This window comes from Notothenia rossii (assembly GCF_949606895.1).
Source record: "Notothenia rossii genome assembly, chromosome: 2".
Taxonomy (NCBI): Eukaryota; Metazoa; Chordata; class Actinopteri; order Perciformes; family Nototheniidae; genus Notothenia; species Notothenia rossii.
Window position 1 is genome coordinate 21,380,140 of NC_136904.1, and position 14,742 is coordinate 21,394,881.

General features: G+C 38.5%; 2 protein-coding genes across 2 annotated transcripts; both read left to right on the forward strand.

The window, feature by feature from the left end:
- Window positions 1-5,424: 5,424 nt before the first annotated feature.
- cklf (chemokine like factor) lies at window positions 5,425-7,705 on the forward strand. Its single transcript, XM_079666907.1, has 4 exons — window positions 5,425-6,168; window positions 6,785-6,940; window positions 7,035-7,130; window positions 7,379-7,705. Exons 1-4 carry the CDS (start codon window positions 6,079-6,081, stop codon window positions 7,490-7,492), a joined length of 456 nt encoding a protein of 151 aa, XP_079523033.1. The 5' UTR covers window positions 5,425-6,078; the 3' UTR covers window positions 7,493-7,705.
- Window positions 7,706-7,830: 125 nt separating this feature from the next.
- LOC307030458 (CKLF-like MARVEL transmembrane domain-containing protein 3) lies at window positions 7,831-14,652 on the forward strand. The gene is made up of 5 exons (XM_079666906.1): window positions 7,831-8,091; window positions 11,750-11,905; window positions 12,018-12,113; window positions 12,270-12,390; window positions 13,349-14,652. The coding sequence occupies exons 1-5, from the start codon at window positions 7,975-7,977 to the stop codon at window positions 13,375-13,377; spliced, it is 519 nt and encodes a 172-aa protein (XP_079523032.1). The 5' UTR covers window positions 7,831-7,974; the 3' UTR covers window positions 13,378-14,652.
- The last annotated feature ends 90 nt before the right edge of the window (window positions 14,653-14,742 follow it).

Consider the following 14,742-nt stretch of genomic DNA (forward strand, 5'->3'; position numbering starts at 1 on the left):
TGTCTGTGAAGTTTTTTGCTTAAAATACCAAACAGATCACCCATTGTAGCCATGCCTCATACTGCTCATACCCCTCTTTTGCAGCCCTATTATGGCACATTTCCACTGCAGGGCCTCGCACGGCTTAGTACGGTAGGCCTTTGTAGGCCAGGCTCACTTTATGCAGCGTTTCCATTACAGTTTAGGAACTGGGGTAGTATATAGTAATGCAGTGTATAGGCGGAGCCGTGACGTCATCTTCAATGCGAAACACAAAACCAACATCAGCCGTTAGCTGTTAGCCCTCAGAGCTCACAGCTCCTCATATCTTTTCAGACACTAGACCAGGGGTCGGCAACCCCTGGCACGCGTGCCAGCATTGGCACGCGGCACCGTAACCAGTGGCACACTAGGAATAAGTGGAATAAATGTGCAACAATATTTAAATTGTATTTTCGGATCCTGAACGAGACCGTCGCCAGAGCGCGTCTACCTGCAGAAGGAAGCCATGCACGCAACGCAGACCCGCTGACTTTCTGCCGCTTTCCTCCGTGGTGCAGTGCTGATCGTTTCACCACAGAGGAAAGCACTTCACTAATTGCAGTCCCCATAAGGAGCTGTACAAATGCCGCCGTTTTTGCGTGGCTGTGTCTTTAGTTGAATGCCCAGTGGCGATCTGCTCATCGAAATAATATGCTACAAAGGGGCGGACTGGCCATCTGTGTGTTGAACTTTCCTGTCGGCTCCCAGACCGTTGTCGAGGAGGGCAGCAGCAACAAGCTTCAGGTTCAATAACCCACTTTAGCTTAAATGACTGGAGAGAGGCGAGCTCTTCTTGGGAGGCCGTTGCATTTATTTAGCTGTTCTTCTGTTTCACAAAATACATCACAGACCTCTGTTTTTCTGCTGCCTCGTTTCACTTCCAGAAACATACACACGTTCCGCCCTCACTGTCGCTCTGCCATCCACACACACACATGCACAAGCCACACGTCTCTCTCTCTCTCTTAAAGGGACAGCGATCTCATCTCACTCTGCATGACCCTAATATCATAACATGTGTGTTCTGGAGAATCACAGAACGGACGATTGTCCTTATTATTATGCCGTTTAAACCAATTATTTAAATGTGGTAAATGTGTAAGTTTCGTTGACAGGTCCACACACTGCTTCCCCGCAGCGAGGCTCCCCCCGCCCTCCGGCTGATAGTTCAAGAGCGTCAAGCTCCTCAACCCCTCCCCCCCCCTCGTTGATAATTCTCGATTGTCGGCACGCTGATAACAATTTTTTTTTTAAATGGCACTTCATATCAAAAAGGTTGCCGACCCCTGCACTAGACAAAAGTTAAACAAGTACAAACCACAGACTGTCTGTGTCATGGCGAGTACAGCCGCTGGGAGAGACAGCAAGCGCATTTCGTGGCATCTGCGGGCAGTGGCAAGTACTTCCGGCATCTGCCACAGAGGCCGCTACTCCGTGGTATCTGTGGCAAGTATATGCCACAGATGTGGTATCTGTGGCAAGTATATGCCACAGCCACAACTTGCCGTGGCAAGTAAATGCCACAACCATGCCACAACTTGCCGTGGCAAGTATATGCCACAACTTATATATGCCACAACTTGCCGTGGCATGTAGGCTATATGCCACAACTTGCCGTGGCAAGTAAATGCCACAAGTTAAGAGTTAAGAGAAGGTTTACGGTAGCTGCCACTCGCCTTCCGTGGCAAATGCTGATATTTAAACCCTTATTTATCGCGTAAAATGTCGCTGTTTTTGCATGACTTTATCGGACTGATCTGTACACAAGACTGATGATCTGTTACTGATGGTCCGATCAAAAAGATTAAACAAATGTTCTATAGATTTTACTTGGAGAACGTGGTTTGTTAAAATAAATAAACGTGCTATTTTTATGATAATAGTCGGTACTCGAGTTGAGGGGGGATGGCATCCCCCCTGAAATAAAAACGGTTAAAATCATCCCCCTTCTAAAACGCATGGCGGGACCAATACGATTTTCATTGCCATAAGCAATAGCTGTGCACATGATATAACCTTTCACCCTTGATGGATTTCCATCATACATAATACACATAAGGATTATCTTATGTTAATGTTGGTATAGGCTACTTGACAGTAAGTGTGCTTCTATTGTTTGTTTTATATATAAATATATACATTCACTTGAAAAGACTGTAATTTCCTATTGTTACTGTTTTACTTTATGACAACTAGTGGTCATTTTCTGTGTTTTTGTTATGTCAGTGTTCATTTACTGAGTTTGTGATTTGTGACTTATTAATAAGGAAAACATCATCCTTAAAATTATTTTTTTAAATGTATTTTTAAATGTTCTAAATTTGAAAAAAATAGATAAAAATAAACTAAAGTTAAAATCTTGTTTTTCATGCCCCAAGAGCAATAAAAACAATTGGTAAAAAAATCCTGAGTGAGGCTTTCATAATTCATGGATGAAAGGGTTAAGAAAGACAAATATATGTTTCTATTGGTTTTAGTGAGATGGTTTATTGTAGTGTATTCTTACATATTCAGTAGGCTATATTGTTTATTCTTTAGATACTCTGTAGATAAATATCTACTAATAATGTGTAAATTATTTCCTGTTTCTTTTTATTATTATTATTTGCTGTAACGCAAAGATTTCAACATTTTAGATAAATAAATTAAATACAACGTATCATATCGAAATCTGTTTATGTTAATTAGCAACACAATGATTTGATATTTGCATGCATGACATATAACCTTTTTACTGATGCACACAAAAAGTTTTAACAAGGGTGTAATTATATTACATTGTAACCCTCTTTCCTCAACATATTAAATCAACTTTATACGGTTAAATGAGGATTGCTTGGAGTATCATGCTTAAGAGAACATTCTTCATGTTAATTGTTCACCACTTTCAAAACGCAATAAAAGGATGGATAAAAAAGCATGCATTGTGTCTTGATTTTTAATATACTGTCATGATTGTCTTAACGGAATAACATGGTTTGTTTGGATTCACCGATATCAATATCTAATAAGAATAATCTGAAGCATTTAAATAAAAATGTTCAACCAGAATTAAAATATTAAACAACAAAACAGATACAATGACATTAATCTGTTTATTAACAACGCAAATAATACAAATTAAGTACATATGCCTGGATTTAAAATAACACATTTATACATGTGTACAATCAAATATAACTGTCCTTTGCCTCATTTATAAAATATAAATCTTAGCATCTCACTAGCAGTGGCAACTGCAATCAGTTACAGTTGCCCTAAGTCTGTAGCCAAGTCTAATAACACCATTGTACACGTTGCTGTGTCAATACAGATATTTATTTTTAATTATTTGTCTTTACTAGTAACAATACACCTGGTTATCGTAGCAAGCAGTGGAAACTCCCCTCAAGAAGCGACAATTGCCAAGGGCTTGCGTTGCAACGCTCACTTGCCAATTTTTTTTTTTTTATTACAATATAGGCCTATGTTTAGCATACTATCATAGATATAGCACGTTTGTTTATTTTATCAAACCACGTAGGCTATTCCAAGTAAAATTGAATATAAATGATAATTTATTATCTTTTTGAAAAATAGAGATCGCACATCAGTCCTGTGTACAGATCAGTCCGATAAAGTCATGCCTAAACAGCGACATTTTATACGATAAATACGAGTTTAAATATCAGCATTTGCCACGGAAGGCGAGTGGCAGCTACCGTAAAACTTCTCTTAACTCTGGCATCTTGTGGCAACTCCCGTTCAGCATGCGCAAATGCCACGGCAAGTTGTGGCATATGCTTGCCACGGCAAGTTGTGGCATATGCTTGCCACGGCAAGTTGTGGCATCTGTGGCATTTACTTGCCACGGCAAGTTGTGGCATATACTTGCCACGGCAAGTTGTGGCATATGCTTGCCACGGCAAGTTGTGGCATCTGTGGCATTTACTTGCCACGGCAAGTTGTGGCATATACTTGCCACGGCAAGTTGTGGCATATAGCCTACTTGCCACGGCAAGTTGTGGCTGTGGCATATACTTGCCACAGATGCCACAGAGTAGTGGCCTCTGTGGGAGATGCCACAAATGCCAAGGCACATGCCACGGCAATGTAGTGGCAACACTCATTGTGTTCTAGTATGATAAATAAAATAACATTGTACCTTGAAAATCAATGCATTCGTTCATTTGACACGTTGGTGGTTTTAGGTAGGCTATACAGCGACCCCTTGTGGTTCTAGTGTGAAGTAAAAGTAGAAGTAGCCAACCTAAATGTTGGAATACTCTGTTACAAGTAAAAGTCATGCATTAAAATGTTACTCAAGTAAAAGCGCAAAATGATTAGCATAACAATATACTTAAAGTGCATATTACATGTTTTCATTATAATGATTGATCATGAAAGTGTTCTCAAAGCTGGTAAAGGTGCAGCTAGTTTTAATGACTTTGTATACTGTAGTAGGGTATCTTGTGAATTTACTCCAAGAGTAACTATAAAGTCTGATTTAAGACTTGATTATATGTATCATCATTAATCAGAATCTGTAGTAAGTAACTAAAGGTAGCGTATTAAATAAATGTAGGGGAGTAGGCTACAATTACACAATTTACCTCTGAGTTGTAGTGGGGTAAGTAGCCTACTACGTAACATACCATTTACATACTCAACTAAAGTACAACTAGGCTATTTCTAAATCACAAGTACAGTACTTGAGTATACAAGTTAGCCTATTTCCCACCTCTGGTCAACAATGTTAGATCTTTATGTCAACTTACTAATAATATATCTTGAGTATTATCATAAAAATAGCACGTTTATTTATTTTAACAAACCACGTTCTCCAAGTAAAATCTGAACATATGTTTAATCTTTTTAAAAAATATGATCGGACCATCAGTAACAGATCATCAGTCTTGTGTACAGATCAGTCCGATAAAGTCATGCCAAAACAGCGACATTTTACGCGATAAATACGGGTTTAAATATCAGCATTTGCCACGGAAGGCGGGTGGCAGCTACGGTAAACCTTCTCTTAACTCTTAACTTGTGGCATTTACTTGCCACGGCAAGTTGTGGCATATACTTGTCACGGCAAGTTGTGGCATATATAAGTTGTGGCATATACTGGCATGGTTGTGGCATTTACTTGCCACGGCAAGTTGTGGCTGTGGCATATACTTGCCACAGATACCACATCTGTGGCATATACTTGCCACAGATACCACGGAGTAGCGGCCTCTGTGGCAGATGCCGGAAGTACTTGCCACTGCCTGCAGATGCCACGAAATGAGCCAGGCCCTACTGGCCGCTGGTTTATTTATGTCTGTATAGGCCGTTGTTGTGAGTGTGGACGATCGGAGCATATACTGCGTTAGCTTAGCCGATCTCCATTCAGAAAACACACATTTTAAAAGGTGTTTCGCCTGTCGTCTGTCTGCAGACTTGTCAAAGCATTAATTCATGGTTTTTACTAACCGGTATCAGCATGTTGTTACTTCGGCATCATTTTGAAACGAGTATTACAATTAAATCACGGTAAAATATGTTCATTTTGTTGTAGTTGCCAGCAATTCTGACACTAATTTAGCATACTCAGCCCGGTTGTTGGCACGGAAAGAACCTCAATTTTGGAGAGCAATAAAGCTGCGAAAAAGTACCCGCTAGCTGGAACTAAGCCTAGTGGAAACGCAACCAATGTACGGAGGAAAAGAGAAAGGGTTTTATTTTATGACTCTGCGTGAGTTCCCTGACACACCGGGGACACATATTTATGTTTTAAAGGCATCAAAAAGTGCATTTTGTATGTACCCTTTAAGTGATTGTCAACTAAACTCTCTACTTCCAATTTTGATGGATTACTTGCCGTGGTGGAGATTATGTTAAAATGTTTTGTCCTGTAAAAGTCAGAGCTCACATAAAGTAGTGCACATCTTTTACAGCAGATGTGGCAAGTAGCTGCTGGTGTGAAAATATTGCGCTTATTTTGGCTGAGAGTCATTTCCTTTACAGCTAAAAGGAAATTGCCTGTTTCAGGAAACAAACTGTGAGCTGTCTTGCAAATGAACTCGCACCATCATGTCAGAGGATCCAAGTAGAATAACAGCCATGGAGGTGGACACTGCGTTTATCAAATCCAAGAGGGGCATCCTGAAAGTAGCAGAGATGGTGAGACATGAGGTTAAAAGTTTCATGGTTGGCAACATAAGTAAGGAACTAAGTATATAACCTGCACACATTAAAGGGGAAGAAGATACAGCGTGTGAAGAAATAACAGCAGTGTAACAAATCTGCTCTATAGAGTGTTTAACAATGTGACAAGGGCTAGTTTGTTAATGCAGTGATCAACATTAAAAGATCATATTCGCAACTGTATTAGTTACTTGTATTTAAAAATAAATGTGATGTTGAAATATTAGCCGACACTCAGTTCCTCTTTTTCTATAGGATGTGCAACGTCTTATGAAGGAAGAGTAAATCAGCTGATGTTCTGGTTCCTGCTGGAAGATTAGAATGACAACTCTAGATAGAGAATACAAGATAAATTAAGAGACAAGAAATAGACAGTCCACAAATATTTCTGAAATCGAAATAAAATAGCATTAAAAAAGAATATGTGGAAAATATACATGTGGAAATACAAATGTCCAGTAATGCAGGATATTATTGTGCAGAATCGTCCTGATACGAAAGCTCAATATTGTGTTTATATTTAAAGAAGTTTTCAAATTGCATTTATTGCAGTTACCATTTTCTAACTGTTGTGTCTCTGTTTCTGCTTTAGGTGATTCTTTTTGTGGCCTTTGTGTGTTTCGCTGTAGCCTCCAGACCAAAGTACATTGCAGCCACAGTGCTGGAGTTTGTTATCACTTCCCTTCTACTGCTGCTCTACCTGTTCAAACTCAACAAGAGGCTGACATTCTTTTTCTGGCCTCTCATTGTGGGTGATGTTTTACAGCACATAACAATTTAAGTCTATACTGTAAGTGTTGCATTTTAAAAGTCATTTTTCTAAAGCTATTTTTTTTGTGCAGGATGCTTTTAATTCAGTGTTTGCTGCAGTCTACTTTATTGTCTTGAGCCTGTTGGCGGCGACCACCTACACTGTCACAGGCACGCTGGTTGGAGGGGTGAGAAATATATATTCTTTAATCTATAATTGAAATCTCAGTTTTGGGGGTCACATTTGAAATGGGTTTTAGTTTCCCCTCATACATTGGCATCAAAATAATAAATAGCAGATAGCAAGGATACCATTGCTTGTTATCTGCATTCATCTTCTGACTGTAGCCCAATGTACATGACATTTGATTTTCTCTTTAGACACACTGGAGTGTTGACAGGAAATATGCATGTCAAATATGCTCTTCATTTCCAGATATTTGGTCTTGTCTTCGCTGGGCTGATGTGTGTGGACAGCTTCGTACTTTTCAAGAACATCACATTCAACCAGCCAAGAAGTGAAATTAATACTGTAAACAATGAACATTAACAATTCCAAATGCTCTACAACTGATACATTTCCCCTGAGCTTACTGTACAATGTGACTCGAAGTGTTGTAAACTGGCATGTTTCAAACTCTGTATCCAAATGTATTTTATTGCAATGTAGGCTATTTCTGATTTGTGTTTGACGATATTTTTGTATTTGACACAAATCTCAATAAGACACAAATATCAATAAAGCCTTTTCTTTGCCTTCTGACATGAGGAGTTGGATATTTCCACTGGATGGCGGACGATTGTGTTGTGTATGTGTGCAGCTGGGGGCATCACATTTCACATCTGGAGAAAGCAGATGTTGCGCTTGTTGGGAGCTCGCGCTGCGTTTCCGCGCTGTCATTGTTTCCGTTTCCACCTCCGAGAAGCCTCACGCCTCCACATATCTTTTCTTTAGCTTTTGATCCGTTACATTGCGGGTTAGTTTGAACTCTCTGACTGTTGAGGAGAGTTCATATCTCTTTTTATCCAACCATGGGGGACATCGAGACTCCCAGCTCAACTCACCCGCGCCAGACTGTCCTGCTGTCGGTCCTCCCGAGCAAAGAGTTCGCCTCCTCAAGGAAAGGAATGCTGCTTATTGCTGAAGTGGTAAGAAATGGACCAGAGCGATCTGAAACCACTGATATTCTTACTGTGCCATGCCTTCGCCAAACGCGCCCAAAAGTCAAATCGCGCCTCGTTTTGATAGTTGTATTTTCTCTTTTGTAAGAGATATGGCAGCCGTGACAATGTGTTGCATTAATGCACATTTGGAAATAACTTTAACGGACTATTTAACTGTCCTTTTGAATATGGGTCAGTCGGTTTTCGTCACAGGGTTTCTAAAGGGATAGTGAGCAACTTTGAGGGACACTTCGGAAAGTTGGAATACAGTTTTCTATGGATTATGGAGACACTGAAGATCACTGTAACCATCTTCTCCATTGAAAATAGCCATATGTGCTGCTAGGGATCAAGCTAGATACAAGTATACACTTTTTTCAGACTCTGTTTGTTTAATACATTTAATCAGCTTATAAAAACAACTTCCGAATTGCTTTTTCAGTGGCTTTTCAAGTGCATTTGAACAAAGCATGACTGACTATACTTGTGTTTGATAGTGATAGTGGTGGGGGGTTGATGTCTTCTTGCTTGTTACTGCTGTATGAACCCTCAGATTTGTGTCATGTGAGAGAGCATGCAGTCATCTTCCTCTCAGTCACATCCTTTTGTCTGTTGCCATAACATGTAGCCTGGAGCACAGTCCTTACTGTGTGTGCATGCAGAGCTCAGCAGCCCCTTGCACTCTCTCACACACACAATGCAGTCTCTTTAATGCCACTCAGCAATGTGACTGTGATATTCATCCTGAGGCTAAAATGCTTCTGCATAGCTTAACTAAAAGGCCACAGGAAGATCCACAGAATGGATACACTTCTCTTTCAAATCCAAAGACACACTTTTAGAAACACGCTTTTGTATGTGAATCACTCCCTATGTACTTTTAAGTCTTGATCTGTTGTTTATTGCATTGCAAGAATAGCTTTAAACAAGAATTGCGTTACATTTAGGCTAATTCAGTAAATTAAACAATGGACAAGTAAAAAGGAGCTTACAATGTCAACAAAAGCAAATAACAACCCAACCTTGCCATAAAACCTTGATGCTCCTAGATTCCTAACATTGCCCACAAAGATTTAGTACAGTCAGAGATGGTAAAAGGAAAGCTACTCCAGTATAACATTATGGTAGAACCTTTTGTCTCATGGTATCTCCCAACCCAAACTGCAACAAATTGTTACAGAAGAAACTGACGGTGCAAATTGCATTACATTTTGTTCAAGTGTTCGTTGCCAGCCGAAAAAAAATAGGCGTCATCATTATCTATGAGTGAGGGCAAAAACAAATGTCCTAAATCCTGCATTGATACCTATAGATGTAATGAGAGATGTTTTTTTATTTTTTATTTATTATCCTCTACAATCCTAACTGATGCATTCAGAAACTCAACTTTTACTGGTTTTGTAGAACACTAGAAAATGGAATTCATTTGATTCATCTGTGTATGTCGTTGTTGTTGTATGGGTTTATCAATGGTATTTTTTCTGTTGATATTATTATGTTGTTTACTGTACTGTGCCATGTGCACTGTGTGAGTTCAAACTCAATGCTGGGAAGCTGTTGTTTATTTCATTAAGTATGCAGTTGTACAGTAAAATGAACGCAGGCTGTAGCTTTTCCCTTCCTGGGAGTATTAGTCAGACACATATTCTGCTGAGCATCCCTTATTATACACAATGTGTCAGAGCACTGTGTATTGCTCATTAGGCTTCAGTCTTTGCCAGCAACAGGCCCAATAAGGACTCTGAAACACAGGTTGTATGCCCTTGAAAAAAGCAGATTTTTGTAACATTTGAAACATTTCCATAATGCAAACAGGCTGTTAATGCGCGTGCATGGTGTGATAAAGTTGTGCTGTCTCCCTAGGTTGTATAAACTGGATTGGATTGTCAGAATTCTCCGCTCAGTATGCCATTTTCTGGCCCTCAGAATTTATAATGTATTTAGGTGTTTAACACTCATGCACTCACGGGTTTCACTATACCTTTAATACCTGCGCAGTTGACTCATCGCAAACCTTTTAAGGGCAAAGCTTTCAAAACAAGCTCCCTCACATCTGACCTAGCACAGTTAGCTTTTGGTATGGATTTATAAAAAAATGATTAGACGATTAAACAATTATCCAAAGAAAAATCAAAATCTTTACTTTCAGCCCTAGACCAGTGTTATTCTCTGGACTCAAAACAAAAGGAAACATTATTGTCTCACTGATATGATGTGTTTTCCTTTCTTTTTTGCTAGCGTATGCAACAAATTATCAAGACTACACAAGCTCATCCTGTGCTGTTGCTCAGTCATTCCAACATATACTTTATTCTCTTTGAGCAAACAATGCCTGAGGATCTACTGAAAAACCAGAATAAAAGCTTCCTGAAGCTGTTATGTGTCTTATTACAGAGAAATATTATATATCCCTGACAGCATACTGCTTAGTTGCAGCATTTTAAAGTAATAGCAGCTGCAACAGTGGGTTCAGGCAGGGGGAGTTCCTAACCTCAGGCCAGGGTAGGAGGACTGAGACAAAGACAAGATGGCTGGGCCTGTCTAAGATTACAGTGTCTGGACTTGCTTATATGGCACTGATGTGATCTGTCCAGCACTCCTAATAGAGAGCGTCAAACACAGGGCAGGCTCATTTACATACATTTGAACTACTTGTTGCAAACACAGAGCACGTTTGAACGTCCTCTTTCAGTAACAGCTCTGTGTTTGTGGGTGCTTGCACAAACGTGTGTGAGAGAGAACGACAAGGCCTGAGTGAATAAACGTTGTCTTTTTACAGCTCTTAACAGCTGTATCTCCAAACAGGAAGTGGGCCTGAAGCTGTAACTCACACAGACTCACAGCTTCAGGGCAGGGTAACATGATCTTAGGGAGCAGATTAAAAGAGTAAATGTATTTATCTGTTGGGTCGAAAATGTAAATGTGCCTTTTGGTTCCGGCGCAGCTCCTCTTGCTTGGAACAGTACGCAAAAAGAATGGAAACTGAGCAATTTGGTTCCACTTCATGTTTTTAAACTCTGATAGATGCTATGCAATCTGATACTGTTGGTACGTCGTTAGGTATGTAAATTGTAACCCTGTAACTATGTTGTTTTATGTCCTTTTTGTTTTTCTGTTATTTTTGTTTTTTCTGTCTTCATGTGTAACCTAATTTCTGCAGATCGATGATCTCAATGGGATTCACCTGGTTAAATAAAGGTTTGAAATGAAATAGAAATAAATCAATTGGTTAAAGGATTCAAAAGCTTTATTTGGTTTATGCATAAAAGCTAGTGTCGTTTTAGCAATACAAATATTGAGACAGCTCCTCCGGTTGAAACAAAAACACATAACATAGTGAAATACAAATTATGGAAAGTTGCAGGATGAACAAAAACATTTACACATAAAATAGAATGAGATCATCAGAATCCAAACTTAAATACTGTACTGTGAAATAAATATTTTGTATTTACCGTATGTATGTGGAATTAACATAAACTCAAGACAGGGGGATATGTCCCTTCCTCAATATCTCTAGTTGTCTTCAATCACAGAAGAAAACACATTTTATTTCTTTGTTCGAGGCATGAGTCATGAACTCCTCATTGATCCAAACTTGCTGTACTTGTTGCACTTACTTCTCTTTCTATTTGTCTTTCAGGCGCTGTCCTTTGTTTCATTTATCTGTTTCGCGGCATCCACAGCAGCAGCCTTTGTGACATTTCCCCTGCTGGAGTTCCTCTCTGCTCTCTTCTTGTTGTTTGCCTACTCCATCAAATTCAATGAGAGGTTTAAAGGCTTCCTCTGGCCTCTTATGGTAAGAGCAGTTTGTTTTGGATACCCATGATCTTGTACATGAGAAAACAAAGAAATGTTTTAAAAAGTTACGGTTTTCCTCTAAAACATGTTATTTCTTTCCTCTCTTAAAGGATTTCTTGAGATGTGTGACTGCCTCCATTATTTACTTCATCATCTCCATAATGTCAGTATCAAAATATGCGGACGCTGCCTCTAAGGCTGCTGGGGTAAATTCTCCTTTTCATCTCTGATTATAGCCTACAACTCCATTGTTTATGTATTGTTAAGTACATACAACTCTTTAAATCGTTGTTGAATAATTCAGTTTTTATCGCACCAGTAATTTCCCCCTGTATTGATATCAAATGCCTTTCTTTTCACAGATATTTGGGTTCATTGCCACCATCGTCTTTGCTTTAGATTTTTACCTCATTTTTAATGAGCTGGCCACTTTCCTGAAGCAAGGGGGAGGGGAGACCAATGAGGAGCCATCGAGACAGCAAGGTAATACCCAAAGGACAATCTGATTTAAATCAGACAAATAAGACTATTTGATTGATTTTAAATAAATATACTCTATTTATTCAAATAAACATGACTTAATATAGGCCTGTAAGATATGAATTATTGCGCAGTATGTTTTATTAAATGTACAAAAAATCCACATTTCTTAAACTAAAATGTGTTTGCTTTAACTATGCTGTGTTTCATTTTTTGTCAATCCACCATTTAAAGTTGTAAGGTTGACTTATTGGGGCAGTGCACATACAAGAGTGAGCCAAGTTGTGTTCATGCGTATGACAGTATCAATTTAGACATGATATTTAAAGGTTAGTGCTTCAGCCACTTCCTTTGGTTCACTGTTTTTGGCAGACGCAAGTTCACAACTTGCATCATAGACAGACCGTTTGAATATTAGAGACAACCCTTTTTGCATGCTTGAATGTGCCTCCTTAACTTTGATGTTGAGATAGATCAAAGAAAGATAGAGAAAGATACTTTAGTTATTTTTCAATTGTATTTGAGATGCAATAAATGAGAACCTTTCACTTAATTTACTTTGCTCTGTTAGTGCAAATTTTAGAGAATAACTTTTTAAACCTTTTCTAAAAAAAATCAAACTAATTAGTGATACATCTAGAGGGTTGTGAAGATGCTTTATGTGATGATGGTGACCCATACAGTCTATGGGGGGAACCAGCACTTTCAAAAACAGAGTTGTTGTATCTTTCAAAGTTTGGGCTTGTTCTGTAGTTTCATCAAAGTAGAAGCCATAGATTTTGGGTCATCATAACTCAACGTCAGATACTTAAATCCATGATGTCCTCCAACATATATTCATGTCTTCAAGTGCATCATATTGTTCAATTACTTGTTACTTTCTGGCATTAAAGTTCAATATTAATGTAACTGGTACACACCAATCCAGATACCTAATCTGTTGTTTGCATTTTTTTTCTAGGTGAGTTTTCAGACTCTGACTCGGACTGAGCACACGGACCACCAGCAGGTCTTCACCAGCATATTAGATCGTCACATAAGGGTCACATTGATTGTCAACTAAGTGAATTAATTGGTGGATTTGGGACTTTCTCCATAAAGTATTTGGTCTTCTGTGAGGTGAAACGGACCCTCTCTTCTTCACACTTTGAATTCTCCTGTTGAGCGTTCACAGGTGGAAATGTATTTCACATATTAATCATGTCCACAAATTAAGAAAATGTCTAAACTGATGTGTCAAATCTGTGTGTTTTTTTTAATTTACTGTTCATTACATGTAGTTGTGTTTCATGCCTTAACACAAACCTAGTGTCTTAGAAGATTTACAAAAAAATACCTGATACTTAAATAATCATTAAGCTGTGAAATTGTTTGAAGATACTGAGTTTCAAGAGCCTTTTGTACAATCTGCATGTAGAAGCATACGTCTTAATCTGGAATATCAATTAGTATTGACTTTTAGGTATTTACAGTGTCCCTATTTACAGACATACTGTATCCAACAACACTAAATTGCTGTCCTTGGTGAATCAATGTTTATGAATACTAATAGTGAAGAAGGTAAGTGCAGCATTATCATCATTTATACATTTGCAGTATTGCTATAAAAACACATATGTACAGTATAAAGAAGAAACGATTGGTTTGAGGCTGGCTGGTTACAACCTCTGTCAAATTTTTTACAGAGTGAATTTTCTATAAATTGAAGAAAATGTTTGCTTATAAAATTGAAATGTTGGATCAACTGAGTTCCTATGGCATGTTGTACTGCATAAGCTCTTCTTCATGGGTCCTTATATGGTTTACATGTCCCACAACTTTTGTTTAAAGTTGCCATGAATGAAGGCTAAACACATTTTCAAACCTGTTCAAAAGACGCTCTGCTCTAATGTTTCCGTTTATCTACTGTATGTGCTTCGTACAAACTGTGTGTGTCAATGACACTTCATGCATTATTATTTTGTTAAATGTTTAATATGTGATTTGTTTTTGTTTGTATCGAAAGCATATTTTCTTATGTTGGTAGTGCATTTTTTTTTGTTGCTTGCAAGTCTGATTTTTCAGTATTTCCAGAAACATTACTGAAGAATTAGATGCACTAAAAGCCACAGTGACTGATATGTAATATACACTGCACTGCACTAGTGTTATTAACAGCACTGTGAATTTAAAGCAGATAAATCAGAGGCCTTTCACTTCCCTGAGGAATTCTAACTGTTGAGCGAAATTTGCTCAATAAAGTTAAAAGATATTCTAAAGTTGCAATCAATTGTTTACTGTTGTACCATTTACTGTAAAGTTTTGACAGTTTGTTTCCTGTGTGGCTTCACTTAGATTCTTTATTTAACTGGTGCC